Source organism: Salvelinus alpinus, chromosome 7 (assembly GCF_045679555.1).
Source record: "Salvelinus alpinus chromosome 7, SLU_Salpinus.1, whole genome shotgun sequence".
Classification (NCBI taxonomy): Eukaryota; Metazoa; Chordata; class Actinopteri; order Salmoniformes; family Salmonidae; genus Salvelinus; species Salvelinus alpinus.
In genome coordinates, this window is record NC_092092.1 from 29376364 (window position 1) to 29404213 (window position 27850).

The 27850-nt window shown below is 43.4% G+C and overlaps 1 protein-coding gene across 6 annotated transcripts; it reads left to right on the forward strand.

Annotated features, from left to right (window-relative positions):
• eef2k (eukaryotic elongation factor 2 kinase) lies at positions 1-26967 on the forward strand. Of its 6 annotated transcripts, XM_071409732.1 has the most exons (20): positions 1-260; positions 3099-3377; positions 4063-4119; positions 6427-6527; positions 7673-7733; positions 9440-9477; positions 10572-10743; positions 10852-11001; positions 12352-12484; positions 12610-12737; positions 14175-14406; positions 14738-14805; positions 14923-15000; positions 15311-15370; positions 15582-15650; positions 16080-16214; positions 16287-16475; positions 23985-24109; positions 24297-24475; positions 24619-26967. In XM_071409732.1, exons 2-20 carry the CDS (start codon positions 3129-3131, stop codon positions 24732-24734), a joined length of 2340 nt encoding a protein of 779 aa, XP_071265833.1. In that variant the 5' UTR covers positions 1-260; positions 3099-3128; the 3' UTR covers positions 24735-26967. The 6 variants fall into 6 exon arrangements, with proteins under 6 accessions (XP_071265833.1, XP_071265836.1, XP_071265835.1 ...); XM_071409735.1 differs by lacking the exon at positions 15582-15650; XM_071409734.1 differs by lacking the exon at positions 15311-15370.
• The last annotated feature ends 883 nt before the right edge of the window (positions 26968-27850 follow it).

The window sequence follows — 27850 nt, forward strand, 5'->3', positions numbered from 1 at the left end:
GGGAACAGACAAAACAGAGAAGCGCGACTCGCCCTGGATCCTCAGGCCATTTCCGAGGGCCAGAATCCACCACAGTCCAGCAGTGATCCTCTGATTTGGCATGCACCTGGTTTAACAGCTGTCAAGCTAGCAGAAATACCTGAAAACTGCAAATACCACCAGACAGACAAAACGCAGGAGACGAAGAGGAAATTGGTGGAGGATTTTCAGGGCATGCATATTTTCATCAAGTAGTCTCTGTCCACCGTTGTTCAGATTAGGTAAGCAATAGCAGTACTGTCTGTCTTTGCACACACGTGTTACGTAACTGCACTGCAGCAAATGTCTTTACAATAATATTGTTAACAGGTGAATTGGTGAGAAGGGTCTAGTATCAGCGTACAGCAGACTGGGGGTGTGTCGTGTGGGGATTTGTGTCGTGACGATCGCCTGCACACCAATACGTGCCACGCGAGAGTTGGTTTGACTACACTAGGAAGCTAACGTAACTTCTCACGCCATAACGTTATCAGAACTACGGGAAAGCAGTGCTCGACAGGCGGGGGCGAATGACACTGTACCGATGTTGTGAAAATCTGACTTTCCGTGCAGGCTGCTATGCTATTTTTTTTTAAACTTGGAAGAAAATATTTGGCCAAGTTAACTACTGCCGGCGTTGTGCCGAAAATCTCCACCTGCCAAAATTCTTCCCCCCCTTCGCGTGAACGCGCACACACTCAATTCTTCCACGCTTCGACTTGCTTGCAATTTGAGATCTTTGTTCTTCCCTCCGTTGTCAGTTTAGCCTACATTTCACTGATCTTAGTAGCAGAAAGCATTTTTTATTAGTGTCCCTTCAAGGCAAGGCAGCTGTCAATGATCACGTTAGGCAGCATTTCATTATATTTTTTTCTGACGGTTTGATCGCAGGGGAGGTAATGTGCAGTTTTCGGTTTGGCTATTTGTTTCAAGTGTATTAGTCTATAATTACATCTCTTTGCCAAAATTCGTCATCTCTCCCATGTCTTATTCGACTAGTAGTTGTTATTAACTTTTTATTGCTTGCCTACATTTTACTCCCTCTGTTTAATATGACACACATACATTAATTTATTCTTTTCGGCAGGCAAGAAAATGGCCTTACCGACCGACCCCCCCCCCCCCAATTTTGTAACTAGTGTCAAATACTTTCTGTAGAACAAACTTCACGTCAGGATAGGCAACCTAAATTAATAATGAATGCATGTGTGTTATATTAAACACAGAGGGAGTAAAATGTAGGCAAGCGATAAACATTTCAGAACAACTACTAGTCGAATAAGACATGGGAGAGATTATGAATTTTGGCAGATTTATTTATAAACTAATACACTTGAAACAAATAGCTAAACCGAAAACTGCAGACATTGCTAGTGCCTCCCCTGCGATCAAACCTCCATTAAAAAAAAATGAAACGCAGCCTAACGTGATCATTGACAGCTGCCTTGAAGGACACAAATAAAAAAGGCTTTCTGCTACTAAGATCAGTGAAATGTAGGCTAAACTGACAACGGAGTGAAGAGCAGAAATCTCAACCTGTAAGCAAGTCGCAGCAATGAAGAACGCGAATGGGGGGAGAATTCTGGCAGAGGGGAGATTTTCGGCACAACACTGGCACCGTGATACAGCTGCCCAGTGGGAAACACCTCAATTCGCCAGGCACCTTGATACAAGGGTTAGCCAGAACTGTTCCGATCTGAGATTCAGGCAGGCAGTAAATACATTTTAACCTTTCAGGTTGGAATGTACAGCTGCCGGGCCTGTGCCCGAGCATCGGCCCCTTTGCCCTCCTATAAATAAGTGCCCTCGCAGCTCATGGATTTTTTATTTAAATTTATGAATAACTTTTGAGTAATTTTTGTTGTTGTTTATTTTCAATGTTTTAATTTTAAATGTATCGAATTGCAAATCAAATTAGCTAATTTCGTAAACTCTTGAACCAATGAATATTCCCCACCCCGTGTCAGCAGTATTAACTGGGGGGTTCGAGCCCTGAATGCTGATTGGCTGACAGCCATATACCACACCTATGACAAAACATTTATTTTTACTGCTCTAACTAGTTGGTAACCAGTTTATAATAGCAATAAGGCACCTCAGGGGTTTGTGGTATATGGCCAATTTTCCACGGCTAAGGGCTGTAGCGTTGCGTCGTGCATAAGAACAGCCCTTAGCCGTGGTATGTTGGCCATATACCACACCCCCTCAGGCCTTATTGCTTAAGTGGCTATTTGCCTACATTTCAGATGTATCTGTCATGTTTGTCTTTCACTTATGGACAGAGAAGAGGGCAATTTGATTTTAAGAGGCAGCCGAACAAACAAGCATAACTAGCTAGCAGATAGACCTCATCATTCGCTATCAGCTGATAGCTTCTCTTTTCCTGAAGTCAATTGTCTCCAGTAGTCAAGTTAAAAGGCCTAGCTGGCACTTGCTTGCTAAGAATGTCAGGAGTGCCTGTGTTGCAGAAAATAAGTAGGCCTGTAAATATTGACATTTTGGCTACAGAGGTGGTTGGTGTGTATTTAGAGTTATGTATTATGGTGGTACCGTTTTTTTATTCTGAAGCGGCTCGGGATATTTTTGGGAAAACATACCTCAATCTAAAGATGGAAGATGTTGCTGTACCCCTAATTATACCATTATCCAAAATGATTGAAATGTGGGTGTGGCATGTAGTAAAATGCTAATGAACGTTTCGCGTGGAGGTGTACCTTGTAGGAACTGCAGTCCGTAGATAGACATGGAATTGACAGGTGTGATTGAGTGAACCCTGACCGAGCAGTCCTACAGTTCTGCTGCATTTTTTAAAATGGTAATGCCTGTAGTAATAAATATAACTTAGTTATAAAATAGTTGTAATATTGTTATTTTCAAAATTGTTCCTGTATGCAAAGTAATACTATCTTCCACATGGGACAATTTCATTGTTGTATTTGTGATTGATTGAACACAGTTAAACACACTTAGCTAGATTGTCATTGACTCAAAAGCAGCCATCTGTCGGTTTGTCTCTGTGTGTACATTAATATTCACATCTTTGTGTGTGTGTATTTTTTTCTTGTGTTAACCCATCCCAGTACTCATCACACAGACCCCTACCAGTCAACATGGAGGATGAACTGATGTTCAGTATGGACGAGGTGGGCAGTGCCCAGCGTAACCCACTGCAACAGAGGACCCCTGATCAACGGGCCCCATCTCTTAGCAACGCTTACGATAGCGACGAGGACGACTACTACATCTGTCCAATCACAGACGACCCTGTCAGCCAGGCCGAAGACATCTGTGGCTATTTAAAGAATCTCGTCCACAGCAAACAGCCGTCTAACTCCCCCAAAAACTCATTCTCTTACAAGGTGAGCAGCAGTAGTGTAGGTGCAATATTCACACGGTTCAGTACATTCTGAATGGTGTGCTGGGCAAAAGCTGACCGGACAAGAGCTGACTTGTTGCTTTGTACTGTTGCTCTATTGTCAGTATGCAAAGTGGTGCCCCTGCTCTCACTGCTAGAGATGTGGTCAGAACCACTCTGCCTTAGAGAGAGGGCTTTCTCCTTATATCCATCTCTGCATGTGTGTGTCTGTCTGTGTGTGTATCTGCTGTGGCTGACAGCAGCAGCTCAGCTGCCTCTCATCTGTGTGCTCTTTCTCTCTCTCAGAACAGTAAGTACCCAAAGAGCGTCTCTCCCTTCGCATGATGATGTCATATGTAAACATCCCTCTCACAGTGCGACCCGTGGCCTTCTGATCCAGTAGGCCAGCCTGTAGAGTGGGCTTGATGTGAAGGAATTAATAGCCCTTCCTCATCAGAGTTATAGTTATACATACAGAGTTGGGAAGACTCTGTTTGAGATGTAGAATGTATGGGTCGCAAGGTTGGAACCAAGTTCCAAAACACATTCTACTGTCAATAAGACCAAGAATTCTGTTTTCATGGAATGTTCAACAACATAGTCAACTTAACTCAATAAGTATTTTTCTCTCCTGCTCGTGTATGGTTAATTTGCTGATATAAAACAGTTAATTTCTCTACTCCACATAGAATGAAACTCCACAACAACAGTCTGTCAGGTTTGGGGCGTTTTCTGACAATGCACGGGTACGTTAATCATCATGTTGTTTCATTTACCCCTCCTTTTGCATCAGTGACTGCCTCCTTCCTAACATTAATTTACTCTTTAAATAATTTATTCCTTCCTCCTTTCTTTTTCCATTGTACTTGCATGATCGTTTCCCTACCGAAGAAATGTGTTTTTTTCTTTAGTTATTAAACAAAAATCTAGATCCTTAATCCACCTAACTGTCATTTTTAATCTCCCCTAACCCATGCAGCAGTCCTCAGGAATCTTATGAAGAGTTATGCTAATGTAAATGTAATAAGCAGCAAGTAAGCACATTATGATAATGGTTGGAACAAACAGTATTGTTTCTCTTATCCTAAATGTAATTTTCAGCTCCAGTGCAGTAGAAAAGCAACAACCAGGCAGGCTGTTTATATACATTTACATTTAAGTCATTTAGCAGACGCTCTTATCCAGAGCGACTTACAAATTGGTGCATTCACCTTATGATATCCAGTGGAACAACCACTTTACAATAGTGCATCTAACTCTTTTAAGGGGGGGGGGGGGGGGGTTAGAAGGATTACTTTATCCTATCCTAGGTATTCCTTAAAGAGGTGGGGTTTCAGGTGTCTCCGGAAGGTGGTGATTGACTCCGCTGACCTGGCGTCGTGAGGGAGTTTGTTCCACCATTGGGGTGCCAGAGCAGCGAACAGTTTTGACTGGGCTGAGCGGGAACTGTACTTCCTCAGAGGTAGGGAGGCGAGCAGGCCAGAGGTGGATGAACGCAGTGCCCTTGTTTGGGTGTAGGGCCTGATCAGAGCCTGAAGGTACGGAGGTGCCGTTCCCCTCACAGCTCCGTAGGCAAGCACCATGGTCTTGTAGCGGATGCGAGCTTCAACTGGAAGCCAGTGGAGAGAGCGGAGGAGCGGGGTGACGTGAGAGAACTTGGGAAAGTTGAACACCAGACGGGCTGCGGCGTTCTGGATGAGTTGTAGGGGTTTAATGGCACAGGCAGGGAGCCCAGCCAACAGCGAGTTGCAGTAATCCAGACGGGAGATGACAAGTGCCTGGATTAGGACCTGCGCCGCTTCCTGCGTGAGGCAGGGTCGTACTCTGCGAATGTTGTAGAGCATGAACCTACAGGAACGGGTCACCGCCTTGATGTTAGTTGAAGTACCATATAGTACCATAGTTTACCACTACCATACCACTAGTATATCTTATGTGGCCCAGTTTTGTGAGGGGATAGTGTCTCTCATCACAAGGGTACAACTGCACCAGAGACACAGTATATACTACCAATTGGGACGTGTGAAGGGACACACAAACGTCAAGTGACCAGGGACTGATGTGCAATATCTGGTGTATGTTTCTCACCAACCAGCAGTGGCCCTCAGCCTGTTAAAACATGACCTTCATATATCAATGTGAATAGTTCAGGCTAAATATACACCAGCCTAAAATGCCACATGTTTGTGAGTAGGAGGGTGCTACTGTAGGGGAGGTTCAGGTTACCAACAGGTTTACGTTAATAGCTAATGCCACTTGAACCACTGTTAGTTCTGAGAAAGTGGAGTACAACAGTCCAGAGTTTTTGATTGGGAAAACCCCTGGCCCAAGTGCTGGCTGTGGTTATTAGCTGGTTATTGTGCAATGTATGGCTCATGGGTGACTGCCAGATAGGACAGCTAGTGTGAGACTTCTTAATTTTCTAGTAGGTCATATGTGGTCAGAAAATACTTTTGGCCCTGTATCATATAATCATGATTGATTACGCTTTTCTTATAATGAAAGTTCCTGAAGCAACCTCCTCATGATCCTCTGTTGATGTGTGTGTCTGTTTGCCACATCTCTCCCTGTATTTTGTTTTCCTCTATCAATTCAAAAGAGTGATTTGCATGTTCCTCAACACTTCCACAGAACCGGAAAGATTAGCAATCCACCTGTCAGGACACTTAAAGATGGAATCCGCAGTAGGGTACCCCACCAGTGTTATGGTATTTATCTTGTTGATGAACCGGATGTGAGAAGCGTTACGCAATGTGGTAAATAAAAATGGCAGCTCATATTCTGCTGTTCTATTGCGCGTGAAATGATGTCGGAGGGGAAAAACTGTTTGTTTGCAGTAACTTCTTTGTTTTTGTAATATTGCAAACTGTCGTGGCAGTTTCACCATTAAGGAGTCCAGCTTTAATCCTTCTATCTGGGTTTGTGTGTAGACAATGTATCTGTCTGTTTCATGTATATATCCCCAGTGTCTGCAGCTTCCCTTAACATAAGCTGTATTACACAGTGAGTGTGATAGTTACCTAAAATATTTGCCATATTTCCCATTGTCCCAGGCGGTGTGGAAAAGAGCCATAGAGAAGGCCAGGGCCATGCCTGACCCATGGGCTGAGTTTCACCTGGAGGAAGTCAAGACAGAGCCATGCATACGATACAGGTACATATTCCTGTGTTTGTGTGTCAGTGGGCTTGATCCCTACCCTGTACTGGAGTTGTTGACAAATACACACCATCCCCCACCCCTGCCCTTTCTGAAGGTACAGTACATGATATCACTCCATTTCCAATGGCCCTTCCAAGTTTTCTTGGCCAGTGCGCAAAGTTCCCTCGTGGCAGATATCAGGGCTGCCTGCCCACACCAAAACACTTCGTTTGAAGCCAAAAGGTGCATTCCGGGTCAGTCTTTCCAGTAACGTTGCACAACTAAGAATAATGCTATATCGTTGTTCCTGAGACGTTGAACATTTCTCCAGGCATTGAGATTACATGGAACTCGCCCAAATTCTTCAGGTGAGAACAACTAGAGGGATGCCCCCCCCCCAATTAGATAATAGGGGTTAGACTTCTGCATTCTCTAACGTGTTTGTTTGTATTACTAATCACCTCTTACTGTATTACAAAACCCTGCCTAGACGGAGCCAGGTTAGGGGAGAGGTGTGTCTGGGTTGATTTTTAACCCGGTTGTAACCTTACTCTTCCTAAGCCTCTCTGGTCTCTTGGCACGATGCCAATAGCTATCTTCCTTTCCCATGCGCCTAATATGACAACCATGGTACACAGAGTTCTAGGCCCGAGAAATACGCACGGAAGGGCAGGACCGACTGTGTAAATATTAGCCTTAGCCTCTGGGTCTGCTGTGTATCTTCTTATCTGTGTATGGCTGACCCAGTCTCAGTCAAACCAAGCTTTCAATATCAGTGTGCGTGTTTGAAATGTTCCCCTAGTTTATTGTGACATGTAACGTCAATATCATATTGGTGATAATGGTATTCCGACAGAACAGAGTACAAACAGGCATATTTGTTGAGTTTGTTGTTGGTAAACACACACTCAATTGGTTGACAATAATAACAGGCTATTACCACAGACCTGAGGATAAGCAGCTCAGGTCCTGGTCAGAACAAATCCATGTACTCTGTTTCTATTTTCTGTCCTAATCCGGACCCCTTCAGTGTACATGGATCATTGTGGTCGAAGTTACACTTCCTAGTCATCACCATATTGGTTACACAAGTCCAGAATTCTGGCCCATATAGAATGGAATAATAATGTTTGAATGTTATTCGCTTTATCTTTCCTCAGGTACAATGCTATCACGGCGGCGTGGTCTCAAGACACAGTGCACATCAAGGTTTCTGGCCAGGTATGCCTCCGCTCCTAAATCATCAGTAATCTATATTTGTATTATTGATCAGAACATATGCATGTGGAATATACACTGAACAAAGATATAAATGCAACATGTAAAGTTTGTGTCATGAGCTGAAATAAAAGATCCCAGAAATGTTCCATACACACACAAAGTTTATTTCTCAATTTTGTGCACAAATTTGTTTACATCCCTTTTAGTGAGCATTTCTCCTTTGCCAAGATATGCCACACCTGTCAAGTGGAAGGATTATCAAGAAGATGATTAAACAGCATGATCATTTCATATGGGGAACCTTATGCTGGGACAATAAAAGGTCACTCTAAAATGTGCAGTTTTGTCACATAACACAATGCCACAGATGTCTCAAGTTGAGGGAGCGTGCAATTGGCATGCTGACTGCTGGAATGTCCACCAGAGCTGTTGCCAGAGAATTGATTGTTCATTTTTCTATCATATTGTTCTATCATCTGGCTGTTGCCAGAGAATTGATTGTTCATTTTTCTATCATAAGCTGCCTCCAACGTTGTTTTAGAGAATTTAGCAGTACGTCCAACCGGCCTCACAACCACAGACCACGTGTAACCACGCTAGCCCAGGACCTCCACATCCAGCTTCTTCACCTGCGGGATCGTATGAGACCAGCCACCCGTACAGCTGATGAAACTGTGGGTTTGCACAACCAAAGAATTTCTCCACAAACTGTCAGAAACCGTCTCAGAGAAACTCCTCTGCATGCTCGTTGTCCTCACCAGGGTCTTGACCTGTCTGCAGTTTGGTGTTGTAACCAACTTCAGTGGGCAAATGCCCACCTTCGATGGCCACTGGCATGCTGGAGAAGTGTGCCCTTCACGCCTGAATCCCGGTTTCAACTGTACAGGGCAGATGGCAGACAGTATGGCGTAGGTTGGGCGAGTAGTTTGCTGATGTCAATGTTGTGAACAGTGCCCCATGGTGGCGGTGTGATTATGGTATGGTCCAGCATAAGCTATGGACAACAAACACAATTGCACTTTATCAATGTTAATTTGAATGCTCCGAGATGCCGTGATGAGATCCAGAGGCCTATTGTCGTGCCATTCGTCCGCCGCCATCACCTCATGTTTCAGCATGATAATGCACAGCCCCATGTCACAAGGATCTGTACACAATTCCATGAAGCTGAAAAGGTCCCAGTTCTTTCATGGCCTGTATACTCACTAGACATGTCACCCATTGAGCATGTTTGGGATGCTCTGTATCAATATGTATGACAGCGTTTTCAAGTTCCGGCCAATATACAGCAACTTCACACAGCCATTGAAGAGGAGTCGGACAGCATTCCACAGGCCACAATCAACAGCCTGATCAACTCTATGCAAATGAGATGTCGCACTACATGAGGCAAAAGGGTGGTCACACCAGATACTGACTGGTTTTCTGATCCACGCTCTTAGTTTATTTTTTTTATTTTAAGGTATCTGTGACCAACTGATTCAAATATGTATTTCCAGTCATGTGAAACCAATAGATTAGGGCCTAATACATTTATTTTAATTGACTGATTTCCTTATATGAACTGTAACTCTTAGAAATTGTTGCGTTTTTCATATTTTTATTCAGTGTAGTGACACTGTTTACTTGAATGTGAAAGTTTACAAAAGCTTGGTGAATTGATTGACTTTCTCAAATGATTGATTTGTAATTGTTGTTTCTCACAGCCTTTTGGACGCGGGGCCATGAGGGAATGCTTCAGAACGTAAGTTTCACTCATTATCTAACCTGTACCCCCGCACATTGACTCGATACCGGTACCCCCCTGTATATAGCCTCGTTATTGTTATTAATGTTTCTTATATTTTTTACTTTATTTAGTAAATATATTTTCTTAATTCTATTTCTTGAACTGCATTGTTGGTTAAGGGCTTGTAAGTAAGCATTTCACGTTAAGGTGTATTAACGTATTCGGCAAAGGTGACAAATACAATTTGATTTGGATTTAATTTGATTATCGTTCAGAATAATTAGTCATATTTGCCATACAGTCTGATTTCCTATTTCTGAGGCGGTTGGCCTTTTGTTCCTGCTAGTTTCAGAGCCATGTGCACAGTCCTCTTCATGTAGTCTAAATAAAATGAAAAGACGGCACAAGATTCACAGGTCCCCAATTCACATTCCAGAAATATCGCTCTCAGACCCATTTAGTCCAGCTTAGAGCAACACATAGATATCCAGATGGAACCAAACATTCCATAACTACAACATTCTAGTTCACATTTTTTATGGAATGTGATCACCATTAAACTTGCCATGGCACCCGGTAGAGTTCTCTATCTCAAACTGAGTTTGCTGAACTCTGTGTATATAGTACGTAACTCTGGTCTAGCCTGACATTTGCAGCTATAGGCAGCGGGAATATTATTAATATTATGACCTTATTATGATTTGACCTCTTTCTGTGGGAACAGTGTAGGGGAGGCAATGAGGCATCCGTCATGTCTACATCACACCACTGGCAGTCCATGCCTTCCACAGAAGAACATCCCTCTCACAAACAACACATAGAGGAAATAAGCCCTTATTCACTAACAAGCCCAAACACTGTTTCTAACCACAAAAAACATGTTTATGGTTTATCATCAAAAATACACAATGTCCAAGAGATACACAATTTCAAAACCTTAGGAATATTGTATGATTTAGTTGGGTAATACCATCTTAGTTTGTTGTCAGTCTGATACACAACTAACATTCTTCAGGGTTTATTTTTTTAAATGTTCCTTTTGTTTTAGTGCAGTGCCGTTCTTGTCTTTCGATGCCTTTTTTTCCATATTTCCTTTCCTTCTTCTGCAGGAAGAAGCTCTCTAACTTCTCCCACAGTAGTAACTGGAAGTGTGCGTGTAACTATGTGACGAAGCGCTACATGGAGCCTGTGGACAGGGATGTGTACTTTGAGGATGTCAGGCTGCAGATGGAGGCCAAACTCTGGGGAGAAGAGTACAACCGCCACAGGCCACCCAAACAGGTATGGATGGAACATTTAATTAACCAATGAGTCATCCCATTGATTGATTGATAGAAAATTGTGGAAAATCCACAATCCTAAATTAAACGAACCCCCCCCCCCCCCCAGGTGGACATCATGCAGATGTGTGTGATTGAGATGATGGAGCGTCCAGGTAAACCTCTGTACCACCTGGAACACTACATAGAGGGGAAGTACATCAAATACAACTCCAACTCTGGCTTCGTCAAGGATGACAACATCAGGCTAACTCCACAGGTACAGTGGGTGTTACTACTTTTAAATGTATTGTCAAACTTTATGGATTACTCCTGAGCTGCAGAACCCGAAGATGCATCTTTATCTTTCTGTTATCAATTGCTAGATTTTTCAATATAATAGATGCAGTAAAGAGGTCAATAGAACTCAATTATGTTTACATTGTTTATTATCCGTGCCAATTTTTGGGTGCCAGCACGCATCTAACTCTTTCTAGTCAGTCAAGTGAGGCTCTACATGGTCTAAATAACTCAACAGGCTAGTGTGCCTGTTTGTAAAGAGAAGGGGGGCTGTACATTAATCCTGATGCTCTGATTGGATAGAGTGAAGCTGTATTTCTCTGTTCACTCGCTTCATAATTTCACCCGATCACTTTCACTTCTCTGTTTCGGTCTGATCATTCAGACTGCTGCTGCCTCCTCCTATGATATTTGACCTTTATTGAACTAGGCAAGTCGGTTAAGAACAAATTCTTATTTTCAATGATGGCCTACCCCGGCCAAACCCGGACGACACTGGACCAATTGTGCGCCACCCTATGGGACTCCCAGTCACGGCCGGTTGTGATACAGCCCAGGATCGAAGCAGGGTCTGTAGTGACGCCTCTAGCACTGAGATGCAGTGCCTTAGACCGCTGCGCCACTCGGAGCCCATAAATCAAATGGGGCGTTGACCCTGACACGGGTCAGATATGCACACCCCTCCACTGAGTTTAATCTGCAGCTTGTTTGGTCTATAAACGTGCATGGAGATGGGTATTTTCTACTGAGACATATTAAAACATTTAGTTTTTTTCGATCACGAGTATCATTCGATCCGACTATCAACTGTCAATTTATGGATACGAGTATGGCCATGTCGGCACACCCCTAGCTTGGATGGATGTCAACCCCAATACATGTTTATCATCACCAATCAACTGCATTGCTGTTAAAAAAGACTGACTACCAACACCAATTTCTGTATGTTAGCTATGCTACCAGCATATACGAACGGGAATTAGCATTTAACAGTCACTTCTTCTAAACCTGAAAAGGAACAACTTCTAATGTTATGCAGTGAAAACAGCCAAATAGATCCAAATGGGACTTTAGTAACCACATTGTGGGCCTTCTACAATACATCAGTCATGGCGAATATCCACTTTGTTAGATCAGATTTGTTGAATGTGCGCCAATCCAGCGTCCTTCTATCCCTCATGGTCTGTGTTCCATTGACCTCTTTACCATATCTATGCTTTTTCCCCCCTTTGTTCTGTGTGTGTGAACCTGCAACCTTTCCAAAATATCTGTAAGCCGCCATCTTTTTGTCGTCTGCCAGTAACCCTAGTATTTTTCTTTCTGCCTGCAGGCATTCAGTCACTTCTCGTTTGAACGTTCGGCCCACCAGCTGATTGTGGTAGACATCCAGGGGGTGGGGGACCTCTACACGGACCCTCAGATCCACTCAGAGAGGGGGACAGACTTCGGAGACGGAAACCTGGGTACGGCTTTCTCTCACACAGTCAGTGTTAGCAACACAATGAGGTAGACTGACATTTTGAGTTGTGACCCACCTAGCGAAAGACTTTCTAATAGATTACAACATACGTGTGTGTGTGTGTTACAGGTGTGCGGGGCATGGCACTGTTCTTCCACTCCCACCTGTGTAATAAGATATGTAAGAGTATGGGGCTCACACCCTTTGACCTCTCCACTGCAGAGAAAAGCCAGCTAGACTGCACCAACACACTGCTGGTGAGACCATAGAAATACAGTGCATTCGGAAAGTATTCAGGCCCCTTCCCTTCAACATTTTGTTCTGTTACAGCCTTATTCTAAAATGTATGAAATAAATAGTTTTCCTCATCGACACACAATACCCTTAACCTTATTAATAACCTTATTTACATAAGTATACAGACCCTTTGCTATGAGACTCGAAATGGAGCTCAGGTGCATCCTGTTTCCATTGATCATCCTTGAGATGTTTCTACAACTTGATTGGAGTGCAACTGTGGTAAATTGATTGGACATGATTTGGAAAGGCACACACCTGTCTATATAAGGTTCCACAGTTGAAAGTGCATGTCAGAGCAAATACCAAGCCATGAGGTCAAAGGAATTGTCCGTAGAGCTCCGAGACAGGATTGTGTCGAGCCACAGGTCTGGGGAAGGGTACCAAAACATTTATGCACATTGAAGGTCCCCAAGAACACATTGGCCTCCATTATTCTTGAATGGAAGATGTTTGGAACCACCAAGACTCTTCCTAGAGCTGGCCGCCCTGCCAAACCGCGCAATCGGGGGAGAACGGCCTTTGTCAGGGAGGTGACCAAGAACCCGATGGTCACTCTGACAGAGCTCCAGAGTTCCTCTGTGGAAATGGGAGAACCTTCCAGAAGGACAACCATCTCTGCAGCACTCCACCAATCAGGCCTTTATTGTAGAGTGGCCAGATGAAAGCCACTCCTCAGTAAAAGGCACATGACAGCCTGCTTGGAGTTTGCCAAAATGCACCTAAAGGACTCTGACCATGAGAAACAATATGCTCTTGTCTGGTGAAGATTGAACTCTTTGGCCTGAATGCCAAGCATCATGTCTGGAAGAAACCTGACACCATCCCTACGGTGAAGCGTGGTGGTGGCAGCATCATGTTGTGGGGTTGTTTTTCAGCTGCAGGGACTGGGAGACTAGTCAGGATCGAGGGAAAGATGAACGTCAAAAAAAAAGTCTCTGAATGTCCTTGAGTGACCCAGCCAGAGCCCGGACTTGAACCCAATCGAACATCTCTGGAGAGACCTGAAAATAGCTTCAGTTTTCTATTTTTAATACATTTGCAAACATTTCTAAAAAAAAGTTTTTGCTCTCATTGAATAAATGTATTCAAAAACAATACATTTTTAGAACAAACCTGTAACGTGACAAAATGTGGAAACTCAAGGGGTCTGAATACTTTCCAAATGCACTGTATAATTATATTGAAGTAGAATCAAAGGGCGTGTGGCTGACACAGCATCACATATCTCCTAGGTATACCCACAGTCGTCATATTACCACAGAAATGATATCAGTACATCAGACAGAATACTACCTCACCACAGGCTAAGACCTGTTTGCAGCTTTTATGCAACTATTTAGAATGGTCATTTTAGTCATCTTTTAACAATATTTTCAACCCTCTACTCCAATCAGAAGTCGGCCCAGACGGTACTGAGGGGTAGTGAGGAACAGTGTGGTTTCGCTCGTTTTCGTACTATATCAGGGGGCCGTGTGCCCCCACTTCTCTCCCACCTGTCGGAGACCTCGTCTGGGGACGACTCTATGAGTGACATAAGTGACTCCATCCCCTGCTCGCCCCTCGCCTTCCCCGGCTCTCCACTAGGACAGCACTTCTCTATGGGCTCCATGGGCAGGTCTCCTCTGGGTAAGAACAGTTGTACGAGGTTATAGTTCACCCAAATTACAAAAGTATCAAATTCTTTGAAGATCTAGAAGGTAATCTGTGGGCCTATAAAGTCAATGACCCACCATATGGGTTTGTTTTCTTATTTTCAGCCCAGCATTAGCATTATGTTCCAAATAGCATGCCTAAATCCCCATAAAACTAACTTCAAAACAGTTTTATTTGGTACCATAGGCTTGAGTGCTCTGTTTGAGATATGGTTGAACTACTTCAACTTGATTTAAAAAAATAAATAAATAAGAATTATCAGCCATTAAACATTTTAATCTAACGTCTCATTTCTCACCCTCAGGTTGGTCTTTCATAAATGAGATGGATGAACGGGAGAAACACAACCGCAGCCACAGCCCAGAACACAAGGTCAGTCAAGGCTTTGTGGAAATGACTCTGATTCTGATCACAAGAATGACATTAGTTATGGTTGGTTGGCATGTACTGAGGGCTGTGTTTTTATTTTTTTCATTTTTTTTCCTGTAGGACTCAGAGAATGGAGGAGACAGTGGTTGTCCGAGTGAGAGGAGGAGTGAAGGGGACCCAACCGACCATGCAGATGGGGTACATCTTCTCCACACCAACACTTGGTCTTAGTGAGCCTGGCCATCATAAATGCTTTATGGAAACTGTCAAATGCTGTAACACTTTGTACTCCTCCTCTTTTGTCTTCTATTGGTTATCTGTAGCTGACACCAAAGTTATTGTTCATGTTTGCTCACCATGACATGGATTCTTTCTTGACTCACCAGCATTAAAAGCTGTTCAACTATTACCCTTTGTATAGCGATGTTAGTGTGAACTTGGCCCTCTCTTTAGCTCTGTTTATGGCCTTTTAGCAGTAGGTTTTATACTGTATGATGTCACCATGTAGGCCCGCCCCCACCGCTACAACAGATACTACTCTGAGTCGGACGAGGACAGTGTGAGACGGGTAAACAAAATAACGATGTCTAACGATCTTCATCACCACCATAATCATCATAATCAACAAAGCCACCGTCGCCATAATCAAATAATCCTGTACTCATCCCTCTGTGTCACCCACTATCCCCTTGCTCACTAGTGTAGTGTTCCTGCTATCTAATCTATGCCTTCATCCATGAGCTAACTTGAGTTCTTGCTGCTGTCTATCTCCTTACTAGAGAAAGGTTCCCAGCAGATCTTCCCCAAACTTAAACTCTCCTGCTGTAAACACCCCCAACAGCCAACCGGTGATTCCCTGCCCTCTGCATGAAGGCCTCTAACACAGGCCTCTCCCTCTAGTGTGGAGCAGCTGTTGATTTGACACTTGCTTGTTTTCTAACGATACATGCTTAGTATTGGCAAAAGTTTGAGTACACCCAAGAAAGGGAATGCAAACTTGTTGAAACACAACAGAGAAATCACCAGCAGCCCTGTGTTTTAGTCTAATTCCTTGTTTGGCCTGTCCATGTCTACCTGCCCCAATACTTATCAAATCACCTAACCAATCAATCAGTCTAACTGCCTGTTCACCAGAATCATGTTCCGTCTCTTAGTGCATGCCTAGAGTGTGAAATATGATTTGCATTAGTGCTTGAGTTGTTGTTACTTTGAACAAGCAATACTATAGATACAGTGCTTCGTTGTCCTTTCCTAAGCTCTGTGTGTCTGTGTCCCAGCTGACAGATGACAAATGGAGTGTCTACCACTCGTCTCGTTCTCACGTCCACCGGCCATCCTGTGTTGCTGTGGAGATGGAGAGACTTGACTCGCTGATCCTGGAGAGGAAGATTGGCAAGTCCATCCTGGGGAAGGTGAGTGACGCGCGCACACACACACACACACACTAAAAACACACACTATATCTCCTCTGGCCTCTCCCCCAGGTGCACCTGGCGATGGTGCATTACCACGAGGCTGGTCGGTTCTGTGACAAGGAGGAGCAGTGGGACCAGGACTCAGCCATGTACCACCTGGAGAGAGCTGCCATGTGTGGGGAACTAGAGGCTATCGTTGCCCTGGGACAGTGTTACCTACAGCTGCCACACCATATATTGTCAGAGATGGCGCTCGAGGTATTTAATCAAATCAAATTGTATTAGTCACATGCGTTGAATACAACAGGTATTACAGTGAAATGTTTACTTACGAGCCCCTAACCAACAATGCAGTTTTAAAAAATTCCGATAAGAATAACAGATAAAAGTAACAAGTAATTAAAGAGCAGCAGTGAAATAACAATAGCGAGACTATATACAGGGGGGTACTGATACAATGTTTTTATTTTATTTTTATTTTACCTTTATTTAACTAGGCAAGTCAGTTAAGAACAAATTCTTATTTTCAATGACGGCCTAGGAACAGTGGGTTAACTGCCTGTTCAGGGGCAGAACGACAGATTTGTACCTTGTCAGCTCGGGGATTTGAACTTGCAACCTTTCGGTTACTAGTCCAACGCTCTAACCACTAGGCTACCCTGCCGCCCCGTGTGCGGGGCACCGGTTATTTGAGGTAGTATGTACATGTAGGTAGAGTTATTAAAGTGACTATGCATAGATGACAACAGAGAGTAGCAGTGTTGTGAAAGGGGAGGGGGCTCTGAAAATAGTCTGGGTAGCCATTTGACTAGATGTTCAGGAGTCTAATGGCTTGGGGGTAGAAGCTGTTTAGAAGCCTCTTGGACCTAGACTTGGCGCTCCGGGTACCGCTTGCCGTGCAGTAGCAGAGGGAACAGTCTATGACTAGGGTGGCTGGAGTCTTTGACTATTTTTAGGGCCTTCCGCTGACACTGCCTGGTAGAGAGGCGCTGGATGGCAGGAAGCTTGTCCCCGGTGATGTACTGGGCCGTTCGCACTACCCTCTGTAGTGCCTTGCGGTCGGAGGCCGAGCAGTTGCCATACCAGGCAGTGATGCAACCAGTCAGGATGCTCTCGTTGGTGAGGCAGTAGAAACTCTGAGGACCCATACCAAATCTTTTCAGTATCCTGAGGGGGAATTGGCTTTGTCGTGCCCTCTTCACGACTGTCTTGGTGTTTTTGGACCATTCTAGTTTGTTGGTGATGTGGACACCAAGGAACTTGAAGCTCTCAACCTGCTGCACTGTAGCCCCGTCGATGAGAATGGGGGAGTGCTCAGTCCTCTTTCATCTAGTCCACAATCATCTCTTTTGTCTTGATTACTTTGAGGGAGAGGTTGTTGTCCTGGCAACACACGGCCAGGTATCTGACCTCCTCCCTATAGGCTGTCTCGTTGTTGTCGTTGATCAGGCATACCACTGTTGTGTCATCTGCAAATTTAATGATGGTGTTGGAGTCGTGCCTCGCCGTGCAGTCATGAGTAAACAGGGAGTACAGGAGGGGACTGAGCACGCACCCCTGAGGGGCTCCTGTGTTGAGGATCAGCGTAGCGGATGTGTTGTTACCTACCCTTACCACCTGGGGGCGGCCCATCAGGAAGTCCAGGATCCAGTTGCAGAGGGAGGTGTTTAGTCCCAGGGTCCTTAGCTTATTGATGAGCTTTGAGGGCACTATGGTGTTGAACGCTGCGCTGTAGTCAATGAATAGCATTCTCACATAGGTGTTCCTTTTGTCTAGGTGGGAAAGGGCAGTGTGGAGTGCAATAGAGATTGCATCATCTGCGGATCTGTTGGGGCGGTATGCAAATTGGAGTGGGTCTAGGGTTTCTGGGATGATGGTGTTGATGTGAGCCATGACCAGCCTTTCAAAGCACTTCATGGCTACAGACGTGAGTGCTACGGGTCAGTAGTCGTTTAGGCAGGTTACCTTAGTGTTCTTGGGCACATGGACTATGGTGGTCTGCTTAAAACATGTTGGTATTACAGACTCGAACAGGGATAGGTTGAAAATGTCAGTGAAGACACTTTCCAGTTGGTCAGCGCATGCTCGCAGTACATGTCCTGGTAATCTGTCTGGCCCTGCGGCCTTGTGAATGTGGACCTATTTAACTTCTTACGGCTGAGGTCGGCTGAGATCCCGTTAACGGGATTGACTTGACAACAGCCAGTGAAAGTGCAGGGCGCCAAATTCAAACAACATAAATCTCATAATTAAAATTCCTCAAACATACCAGTATTTTTCACAATTTTAAAGATAAACTTGTTGTTAATCCCACCACAGTGTCCGATTTCAAAAAGGCTTTACGACGAAAGCACACTAAACGATTATGTTAGGTCAGTACTTAGTGACAGAAAAACACAGCCATTTTTTCCAGCCGAAGAGAGGATTCACAAAAAGCAGAAATAGAGATAAAATTAATCACTAACCTTTAATGATCTTCATCAGATGACACTCATAGGACTTCATGTTACACAATACATGTATGTTTTGTTTGATAAAGTTCATATTTATATCCAAAAATCTTAGTTTACATTGGCGCGTTATGTTCAGTAATGTTTTGTCTCCAAAACATCCGGTGATTTTGCAGAGAGTCACATCAATTTACAGAAATACTCATAATAAACATTGATAAAAGATAATAGTATTATACAAGAAACTTTAGATAAACTTCTCCTTAATGCAACCGCTGTGTCAGATTTCAAAAATACTTTATGGAAAAAGCACACCATGCTATAATCTGAGTACAGCGCTCGGAGACCAAAACAAGCCATACAGATATCCGCTATGTTGTGGAGTCAACAGAAGTCAGAAATAGCATTATAAATATTCACTTTGATGATCTTCATCAGAATGCACTCCCAGGACTCCCAGTTCCACAATAAATGTTTGTTTTGTTCGATAACGTCCATAATTTATGTCCAAATACCTCCTTTTTGTTCGCACGTTTAGTTCCAAAATCCAAATTGATGACGCGCAGGCCAGACGAAAAGTCAACAATTCCATTACAGTTCGTAGAAACATGTCAAACGAAGTATAGAATCAATCTTTAGGATGTTTTTAACATAAATCTAGTCAACAATTCCATTACAGTTCGTAGAAACATGTCAAACGAAGTATAGAATCAATCTTTAGGATGTTTTTAACATAAATCTTCAATAATGTTTCAACCGGAGAATTCCTTTGTCTGTAGAAATGCGATGGAACGCAGCTACCTCTCACGGGGGCGCACCTGAGTGAGCTCGTGGCACTCTGCCAGAGCCCTGACTCAAACAGCTCCCATTCCCTCATCCTTCACAGTAGAAGCATCAAACAAGGTTCTAAAGACTGTTGACATCTAGTGGAAGCCTTAGGAAGTGCAATATGATCCCATAGACACTGTACAGTGGGGCAAAAAAAGTATTTAGTCAGCCACCAATTGTGCAAGTTCTCCCACTTAAAAAGATGAGAGAGGCATGTAATTTTCATCACTTCAACTATGACAGACAAAATGAGGGAAAAAAATCCAGAAAATCACATTGTAGGATTTTTAATGAATTTATTTGCAAATTATGGTGGAAAATAAACTTTTGTTATTGACCAAATACTTATCTCAATACTTTGTTATATACCCTTTGTTGGCAATGACAGAGGTCAAACGTTTTCTGTAAGTCTTCACAAGGTTTTCACACACTGTTGCTGGTATTTTGGCCCATTCCTCCATGCAGATCTCCTCTAGAGCAGTGATGTTTTGGGGCTGTTGCTGGGCAACACGGACTTTCAACTCCCTCCAAAGATTTTCTATGGGGTTGAGATCTGGAGACTGGCTAGGCCACTCCAGGACCTTGAAATGCTTCTTACGAAGCCACTCCTTCGTTGCCCGGGCGGTGTGTTTGGGATCATTGTCATGCTGAAAGACCCAGCCACGTTTCATCTTCAATGCCCTTGCTGATGGAAGGAGGTTTTCACTCAAAATCTCACGATACATGGCCCCATTCATTCTTTCCTTTACACGGATCAGTCGTCCTGGTCCCTTTGCAGAAAAACAGCCCCAAAGCATGATCAAATCAAATCAAATTTTATTTGTCACATACACATGGTTAGCAGATGTTAATGCGAGTGTAGCGAAATGCTTGTGCTTCTAGTTCCGACAATGCAGTAATAAATATGCATATCTTAGCTTCTGGGCATGATGTTTCCACCCCCATGCTTCACAGTAGGTATGGTGTTCTTTGGATGCAACTCAGCATTCTTTGTCCTCCAAACACGACGAGTTGAGTTTTTACCAAAAAGTTCTATTTTGGTTTCATCTGACCATATGACATTCTCCCAATCTTCTTCTGGATCATCCAAATGCTCTCTAGCAAACTTCAGACGGGCCTGGACATGTACTGGCTTAAGCAGGGGGACACGTCTTGCACTGCAGGATTTGAGTCCCTGGCGGCGTAGTGTGTTACTGATGGTAGGCTTTGTTACTTTGGTCCCAGCTCTCTGCAGGTCATTCACTAGGTCCCCCCGTGTGGTTCTGGGATTTTTGCTCACCGTTCTTGTGATCATTTTGACCCCACGGGGTGAGATCTTGCGTGGAGCCCCAGATCGAGGGAGATTATCAGTGGTCTTGTATGTCTTCCATTTCCTAATAATTGCTCCCACAGTTGATTTCTTCAAACCAAGCTGCTTACCTATTGTAGATTCAGTCTTCCCAGCCTGGTGCAGGTCTACAATTTTGTTTCTGGTGTCATTTGACAGCTCTTTGGTCTTGGCCATAGTGGAGTTTGGAGTGTGACTGTTTGAGGTTGTGGACAGGTATCTTTTATACTGATAACAAGTTCAAACGGGTGCCATTAATACAGGTAACGAGTGGAGGACAGAGGAGCCTCTTAAAGAAGAAGTTACAGGTCTGTGAGAGCCAGAAATCTTGCTTGTTTGTAGGTGACCAAATACTTATTTTCCACCATAATTTGCAAATAAATTCATTAAAAATCCTACAATGTGATTTTTCTGGATTTTCTTTCTCATTTTGTCTGTCATAGTTGAAGTGTACCTATGATGAAAATTACAGGCCTCTCTCATCTTTTTAAGTGGGAGAACTTGCACAATTGGTGGCTGACTAAATACTTTTTTGCCCCACTGTATATTGGATAGGCAAACCTACAAACCTTAGATTTCCTACTTCCTGGTTGGATTTTTTTCTCAGGTTTTTGCCTGCCATATGAGTTCTGTTATACTCAGACATCATTCAAACAGTTTTAGAAACTTCAGTGTTTTCTATCCAAATCTACTAATAATATGCATATCTTAGCTTCTGGGACTGAGTAGCAGGCAGTTTACTCTGGGCACCTTATTCATCCAAGCTACTCAATACTGCCCCCAGCCATAAGAAGTTTATGGTCTTACTTACATTGGCTGCGGAGAGCGTGATCACAGTCTTCCGGAACAGCTGGTGCTCTCGTGCATGTTTCAGTGTTATTTGCATCTAAGCGAGCTAGAAGTAGTTTAGCTCGTCTGGTAGTCTTGTGTTTCTGGGCAGCTCTTGGCTGTGCTTCCCTTTGTAGTCTAATAGTTTGCAAGCCCTGCCACATCCGATGAGCGTCAGAGCCGGTGTAGTACGATTCGATCTTAGTCCTGTATTGATGCTTTGCCTGTTTGATGGTTCGTCGCAGGGCATAGCAGGATTTCTTATAAGCTTCCGGGTTCGAGTCCCACTCCTTGAAAGCGGCAGCTCTAGCCTTTAGCTCAGTGCGGATGCTGCCTGTAATCCATAGCTTCTGGTTGGGGTATGTACGTACGGTCACTGTGGGAACGACGTCATCAATGCACTTATTGATGAAGCCAATGACTAATACTCCTCAATGCCATCGGAGGAATCCTGGAACATATTCCAGTCTGTGCTAGCAAAACAGTCCTGTAGCTTAGCATCTGCTTCATCTGACCACTTTTTTATTGATATAGTCACCGGTGCTTCCTGCTTTAATTTTTGCTTGTAAGCAGGAATCAGGAGGATAGAATTATGGTCAGATTTGCCAAATGGAGTGCGAGGGAGAGCTTTGTATGCATCTCTGTGTGTGAGTATAGGTGGTCCAGAGTTCTTTTTCCTCTGGTTGTACATTTAACATGCTGATAGAAATTTGGTAAAATGAATTTAAGTTTCCCTGCATTAAAGTCCCCGGCTACTATGAGTGCCGCCTCTGGGTGAGCGTTTTCTTGTTTGCTTATGGGGGAATACAGCTCATTCAATGCTGTCTTAGTGCCAGCCTCTGACTGTGGCAGTATGTAAACAGCTACAAAGAATAAAGATGAAAACTCTCTCGTTAGGTAGTGTGGTCTACAGCTTATCATGAGAAACTCTACCTCAGGCGAGCAATGGCTTGAGACTTAGATATCGTGCACCAGCTGTTGTTTACAAAAATACATAGACCGCCGCCCCTTGTCTTATCAGGTGCCACTGTTCTATCCTGCCGGTACATTGTATAACCAGCCAGCTGTAGGTTGATGTTGTCGTCGTTCAGCCACGACTCCGTGAAGCATAAGATGTTAGTTTTTTTACAGTGCATTCGGAAAGTATTCAGACCCCTTGACTTAAAAAATACATTACAGCCTTATTCTAAAATGTAAAATTTCCCCTCATCAAATTGCACACAATACCCCATAACAAATTTATAAAAAATAAAAAACTGAAATATCACATTTACGTAAGTATTCAGACCTTTTACTCAGTACTTTGTTGAAGCACTTTTGGCAACGATTACAGCCTCGAGTATTCTTGGGTGTGACGCTACAAGCTTGGCACACCTGTATTTGGGGAGTTTCTCCCGTTCTCTGCAGATCCTCTCAAGCTCTGTCAGTTTGGATGGGGTGCGTCGCTGCACAGCTGTTTTCAGGTCTCTCCAGAGATGTTCGATTGGGTTCAAGTCCGGGCTCTGGCTGGTCCACTCAAGGACATACAGAGACTTGTCCCAAAGTCACTCCTGCGTTGTCTTGGCTGTGTGCTTAGGGTTGTTGTCCTGTTGGAAGGTGAACCTTCACCCCAGTCTGAGGTCCTGAGCGCTCTGGAGCAGGTTTTCATTAAGGATCTCTCTGTACTTTGCTCCGTTAATCTTTGCCTTTTGGCAAACTCCAAGTGGGCCTTCATGTGCCTTTTTACTGAGGAGTGGCTTCCATCAGGCCACACTACCATAAAGGCCTAATTGGTGGAGTGTTGCAGAGATGGTTGTCCTTCTGGAAGGTTCTCACATCTCCACAGAAGAACTCTGAAGCTCTGTCAGTGTGACCAAGGCCCTTCTTCCCCGAATACTCAGTTTGGCCGAGCGGCCAGCTCTAGGAAAAGTCTTGGTGGTTCCAAACTTATTCCATTTAACAATGATGTAGGCCACTGTGTTCTTGGACCTTCAATGCTTCAGAAATGTTTTAGTACCCTTCCCCAGATCTGTGCCTCGACACAATCCTGTCTCAGAGCACTATGGACAATCCTTTACGAGCTCATGGCTTGGTTTTTGCTCTGACATGCACTGTCAACTGTGGGACCTTATATAGACATGTGCCTTTCCAAAACATATACAATCAATTGAAATTACCACAGGTGGACTCAAATCAAGTTGTAAATGACTTTGTCATTATTGTGTGTGTAGATTGAGGATTTAGATTTTTTTTAAATCCATTTTCGAATAAGGCAGTAACATAATGTGTATTAGAGAGGTGTCTTTTGAATCTCTCTCTTTTATTACATGCTATATGTTGCTGTCTTGTCATCAGGACAACTCAGGGAGCCGTATGAAGGGCTTTAAGTTCCTGCTGCAGGCTGCTGAGGCAGGACACAGATCCTGCATGGTCCTGGTGGCCAGGGCCTTCGACACCGGCATCAACCTCTCACCAGACAGGTCAGAGACTGGTGGAACATATCAGATACAGTATCAACTTGTGATGGGCTGTGACTAAAATGGCACCATATTTATTGATTAGCCTACATGGTGACATCTACCTAGAGATCTGAGAAAGTCCTGATCAATTCTAATCTGTGAAATGGATATTATAAAAACTATTATAAGCCTTCTCTGTGGTTCTCAGGTCCCAGGACTGGAAGGAGGCGATGAGATGGTACAACTGTGCCCTGAACATGACAGACTATGATGAGGGGGGTGAGTTTGACGGCATGCAGGACAAGCCTTGCTACCTGCTGCTGGCCAGAGAGGCTGAGATGTACCAGGAGGGGGGCCACAGCCTGGACCCAGACCTACAGAGAGCAGGTAAGAAACAGCAGAGAGAACCACACCTGAGCTTAGAACCTAGAACTATTAGCCAACAGTCCTAACTCGAGCCTTCAGTGTGATAACCTTTGTTGTAATTACAGTAACTAACCAAAGACTCACTTTCTCTCTCTCCTGTGCAGGTGATCTGTTCACAGAGGCAGCAGACGCAGCCATGGAGGCGATGAAGGGCCGACTGGCCAACCAGTACTATATGAAAGCAGAGGAGGCCTGGGGCATGATGGAGGAAGAGGAGTAGGAGACGGGCTGGCACTGCAAGGCCAAAGGAATCGGCTAAAGCAGAAACAAGCTGGCACCCAGGATAATGTTGTGATGGCTTTTCCTCCCTAATGGTTTAAAGTTTACAGACACATTTACTGTGTGATTTCCAAAATGCTGTGTAATTGTTTGATCTGTATATGACCTTTTATGCAGCCGTCCTCCGGCCTAGCTATCTTTCTTGGTGCTTCAGAGGGAATTATGTCTGGTCCTGGTCTTGTACATTTTTCCCCTTTTCTATTCCTGTCCCCATTGCCCTTTGGACTAATGAATATGGTTGCATTTGAGGCAATTTACCTAACTGAAAATAAGCCATTTCAAACTAGAAAAGTAAATTTCCCCAAAAAAGTGTGCTTGCTAGCGTAAAGGGATATTTTTTTTTTTTTCAATGATGCCCTTCATCTACTTCCCCAGAGTCAGATGCACTTGTGTATGCCATTTTTAAGTCTTTGTGTCCAGTAAGAAGGAAGTTGGAGGTAGTTTAGTGTGCCAATGCTAACTAGCATTAGCACAATAACAAAGTCTATGGGTATCTGCTAGCATGCTAGTAGATACCCATAGACTTAGAGTCATTGTGTTAAAGCTAGTTGTGTTAATATTTGTAGCTGAAATTGTTACAGATAATTAGCATTGGAAGTGTCTACCATTGTGTTCTTACGGTTGGCATTGAATTCATGAAGTTTCATGATAGTTTATACAAATTAATTGAAGTTGGGATAGCCTAAATGTTTTAAAGTTGGTATTGTAACTTATTCCGTGGGTCTCATTCAAACCCATGTTAATATATGGTAATGTGAAATGGCTATAGTTTAAAAAATCAGAATGCAAGCACGCTAAGTTGATTTCAAAGTCTGGTTGGAGTTGATAGCTAAGCATTCCCGACACTGTACAGCATCCCTTTCTTAAGGCGTGCTTCTGGTCGGCTGGCCCTTAGCCAAACTCGGCTAGCCAAACTGAACGAGTGTGCTCACATACTCCCTTAAAATACATTCGGTTTGTCCATTTTGAGATGAAGTAGCAAGTATACACTTCTTCAAAATAGTCAGAATTAATCTAAGATAACTCAAGAAATGTCATTAATTTTGATGTTTTTGCCTAGGAGATCTTAGACCTGCAATTTTACATCTAACTAGGATGTTTGGTGCAGTATTATTTTATGAAAACGAGTCATCTCTCGTTGAATGACAGACGTTATGGAAGAATCCCTACTGTTGACCCACAGTAGACTTCGTTCGGCTCCAAACTTCGGCTTGCCTCCAGAAGGAAATGTGTGCCCGAGTCAGAAACGTCACAAAATGTCGTCATATGTGCACGAACTCTACCAAACTGTTTCGGCTGGAAAGTGTGCAGAGTCCTTTTAAAAATACGGTGACAATTTTAGAAATGAAACAGGCTGTTACTGCAAGTTCAGGTGAACACAAAACAACTCTCAAATATAATGAAAATGTCTATACATTTCAGCTATTTCAAAAACATTGCTCTGCTATTAGTATTTTTACTGTATAAATGTTGGGCTCAACGAGACAATTCTGCTTACACTGCCCTGCTTCTGCTTAGAGGAGGGCAACGGTCGGCCGAGTGTCGTGCGCGACCTCCGGGGGTAGCGTTCGAGACGTGAGAAGTGCAAGTTTACATTACGATTATGTCTCTCGAGAATCCCTCAATTCTCCTTAATACTCGTCAATGAGAATAGACTCTTAAACGGTTCAAGAGGAGATGCGTTTTGACTTTGAACTAAAAGAGCCATTAACTCAAAGGTAATGGCCCTTTTATTGCCATTAAATGCATTGGAGAGCATGTAAAAAAATATAAAAAATATTTTTAAAAATGTGGTTCAAAAAGTATAAATGCTCTAAAATGAATAAAATTCTCAAGCAATCTAAGTTTGGACTGGTTGTATGTTTTTAAAGTTGGTTATGAGTTCATAACTTAAATCATTTAAGCTCTAGAGCGGGAGGAAGAAATCCAATCATAAGAATGCATATTACATTTTAAGAAGTCTAGAGGGGTCGTGCCTTCAGCAAGCACATTAATTAATGTTTGATTCATGAAATAAACATTTCATCAACAAATGTTTACTTTGTGTTGGTTTTGCCTAACACTTTTGTAATAGAGGGCACTTGTTGCATTGTTTGCATACTTGTGTATATGAATGCATGGAAGTAGCTATATGTAAATGTCTCTTGACTTTGGAATAAATATAATTTAATATATATGACATTGTAAATGTTTTTTTTATTATATACATATATATATACACAGACACACACAGTGCCTTCGGCGAGTATTCTGACCCCATCACCTTTTCCAGATTTTGTTAGGTTACAGCCTTATTCTAAAATTGATTACATGTTTTTTCCCCCCCAATCTACACACAATATCCCATAATGACAAAGAAAATACAGATTTAGACATTTTTGCAAATGTATTAATAATTGACTGAAATATTACATCTACATAAGTATTCAGACCCTTTACTCAGTACTTTTCTGGAGCACCTTTGGCGGCGATTATAGAGTCTTCTTGGGTTTGACGCTACAAGCTTGGCGCACCTGTATTTTTGGAGTTTCTCCCATTCTTCTCTGCCGATCCTCTCAAGCGCTGTCAGGTTGGATGGGGAGCGTCGCTGCACTGCTATTTGCAGGTCTCCAGAGATGTTCAATCGGGTTCAAGTCCAGGCTCTGGCTGGTCCACTCAAGGACATGCAGAGACTTGTCCCAAAGTCACTCCTGTATTGTCTTGGCTGTGTGCTTAGGGTCTTGTCCTGTTGGAAGGTGAACCTTCATCCTCAGTCTGAGGTCCTGAGTGCTCTGGAGCAGGTTTTCATCGAGGATCGCTCTGTACTTTGTTCCGTTCATCTTTTCCTCCATCCTGACTAGTCTCCCAGTTCCTGCTGCTGAAAAACATCCCCTGGTATATGCCAGGTGATGAGCGGTGCCTGGTTTCCTCCAGATGTGACACTTGGCATTCAATCTTGGTTTCATCAGACCAGAGAATCTTGTTTCTCATGGTCTGTCCTTTAGGTGCCTTTTGGCAAACCCCCAAGCAGGCTGTCATGTGCCATTTACTGAGGAGTGGCTTCCGTCTGGCCACTCT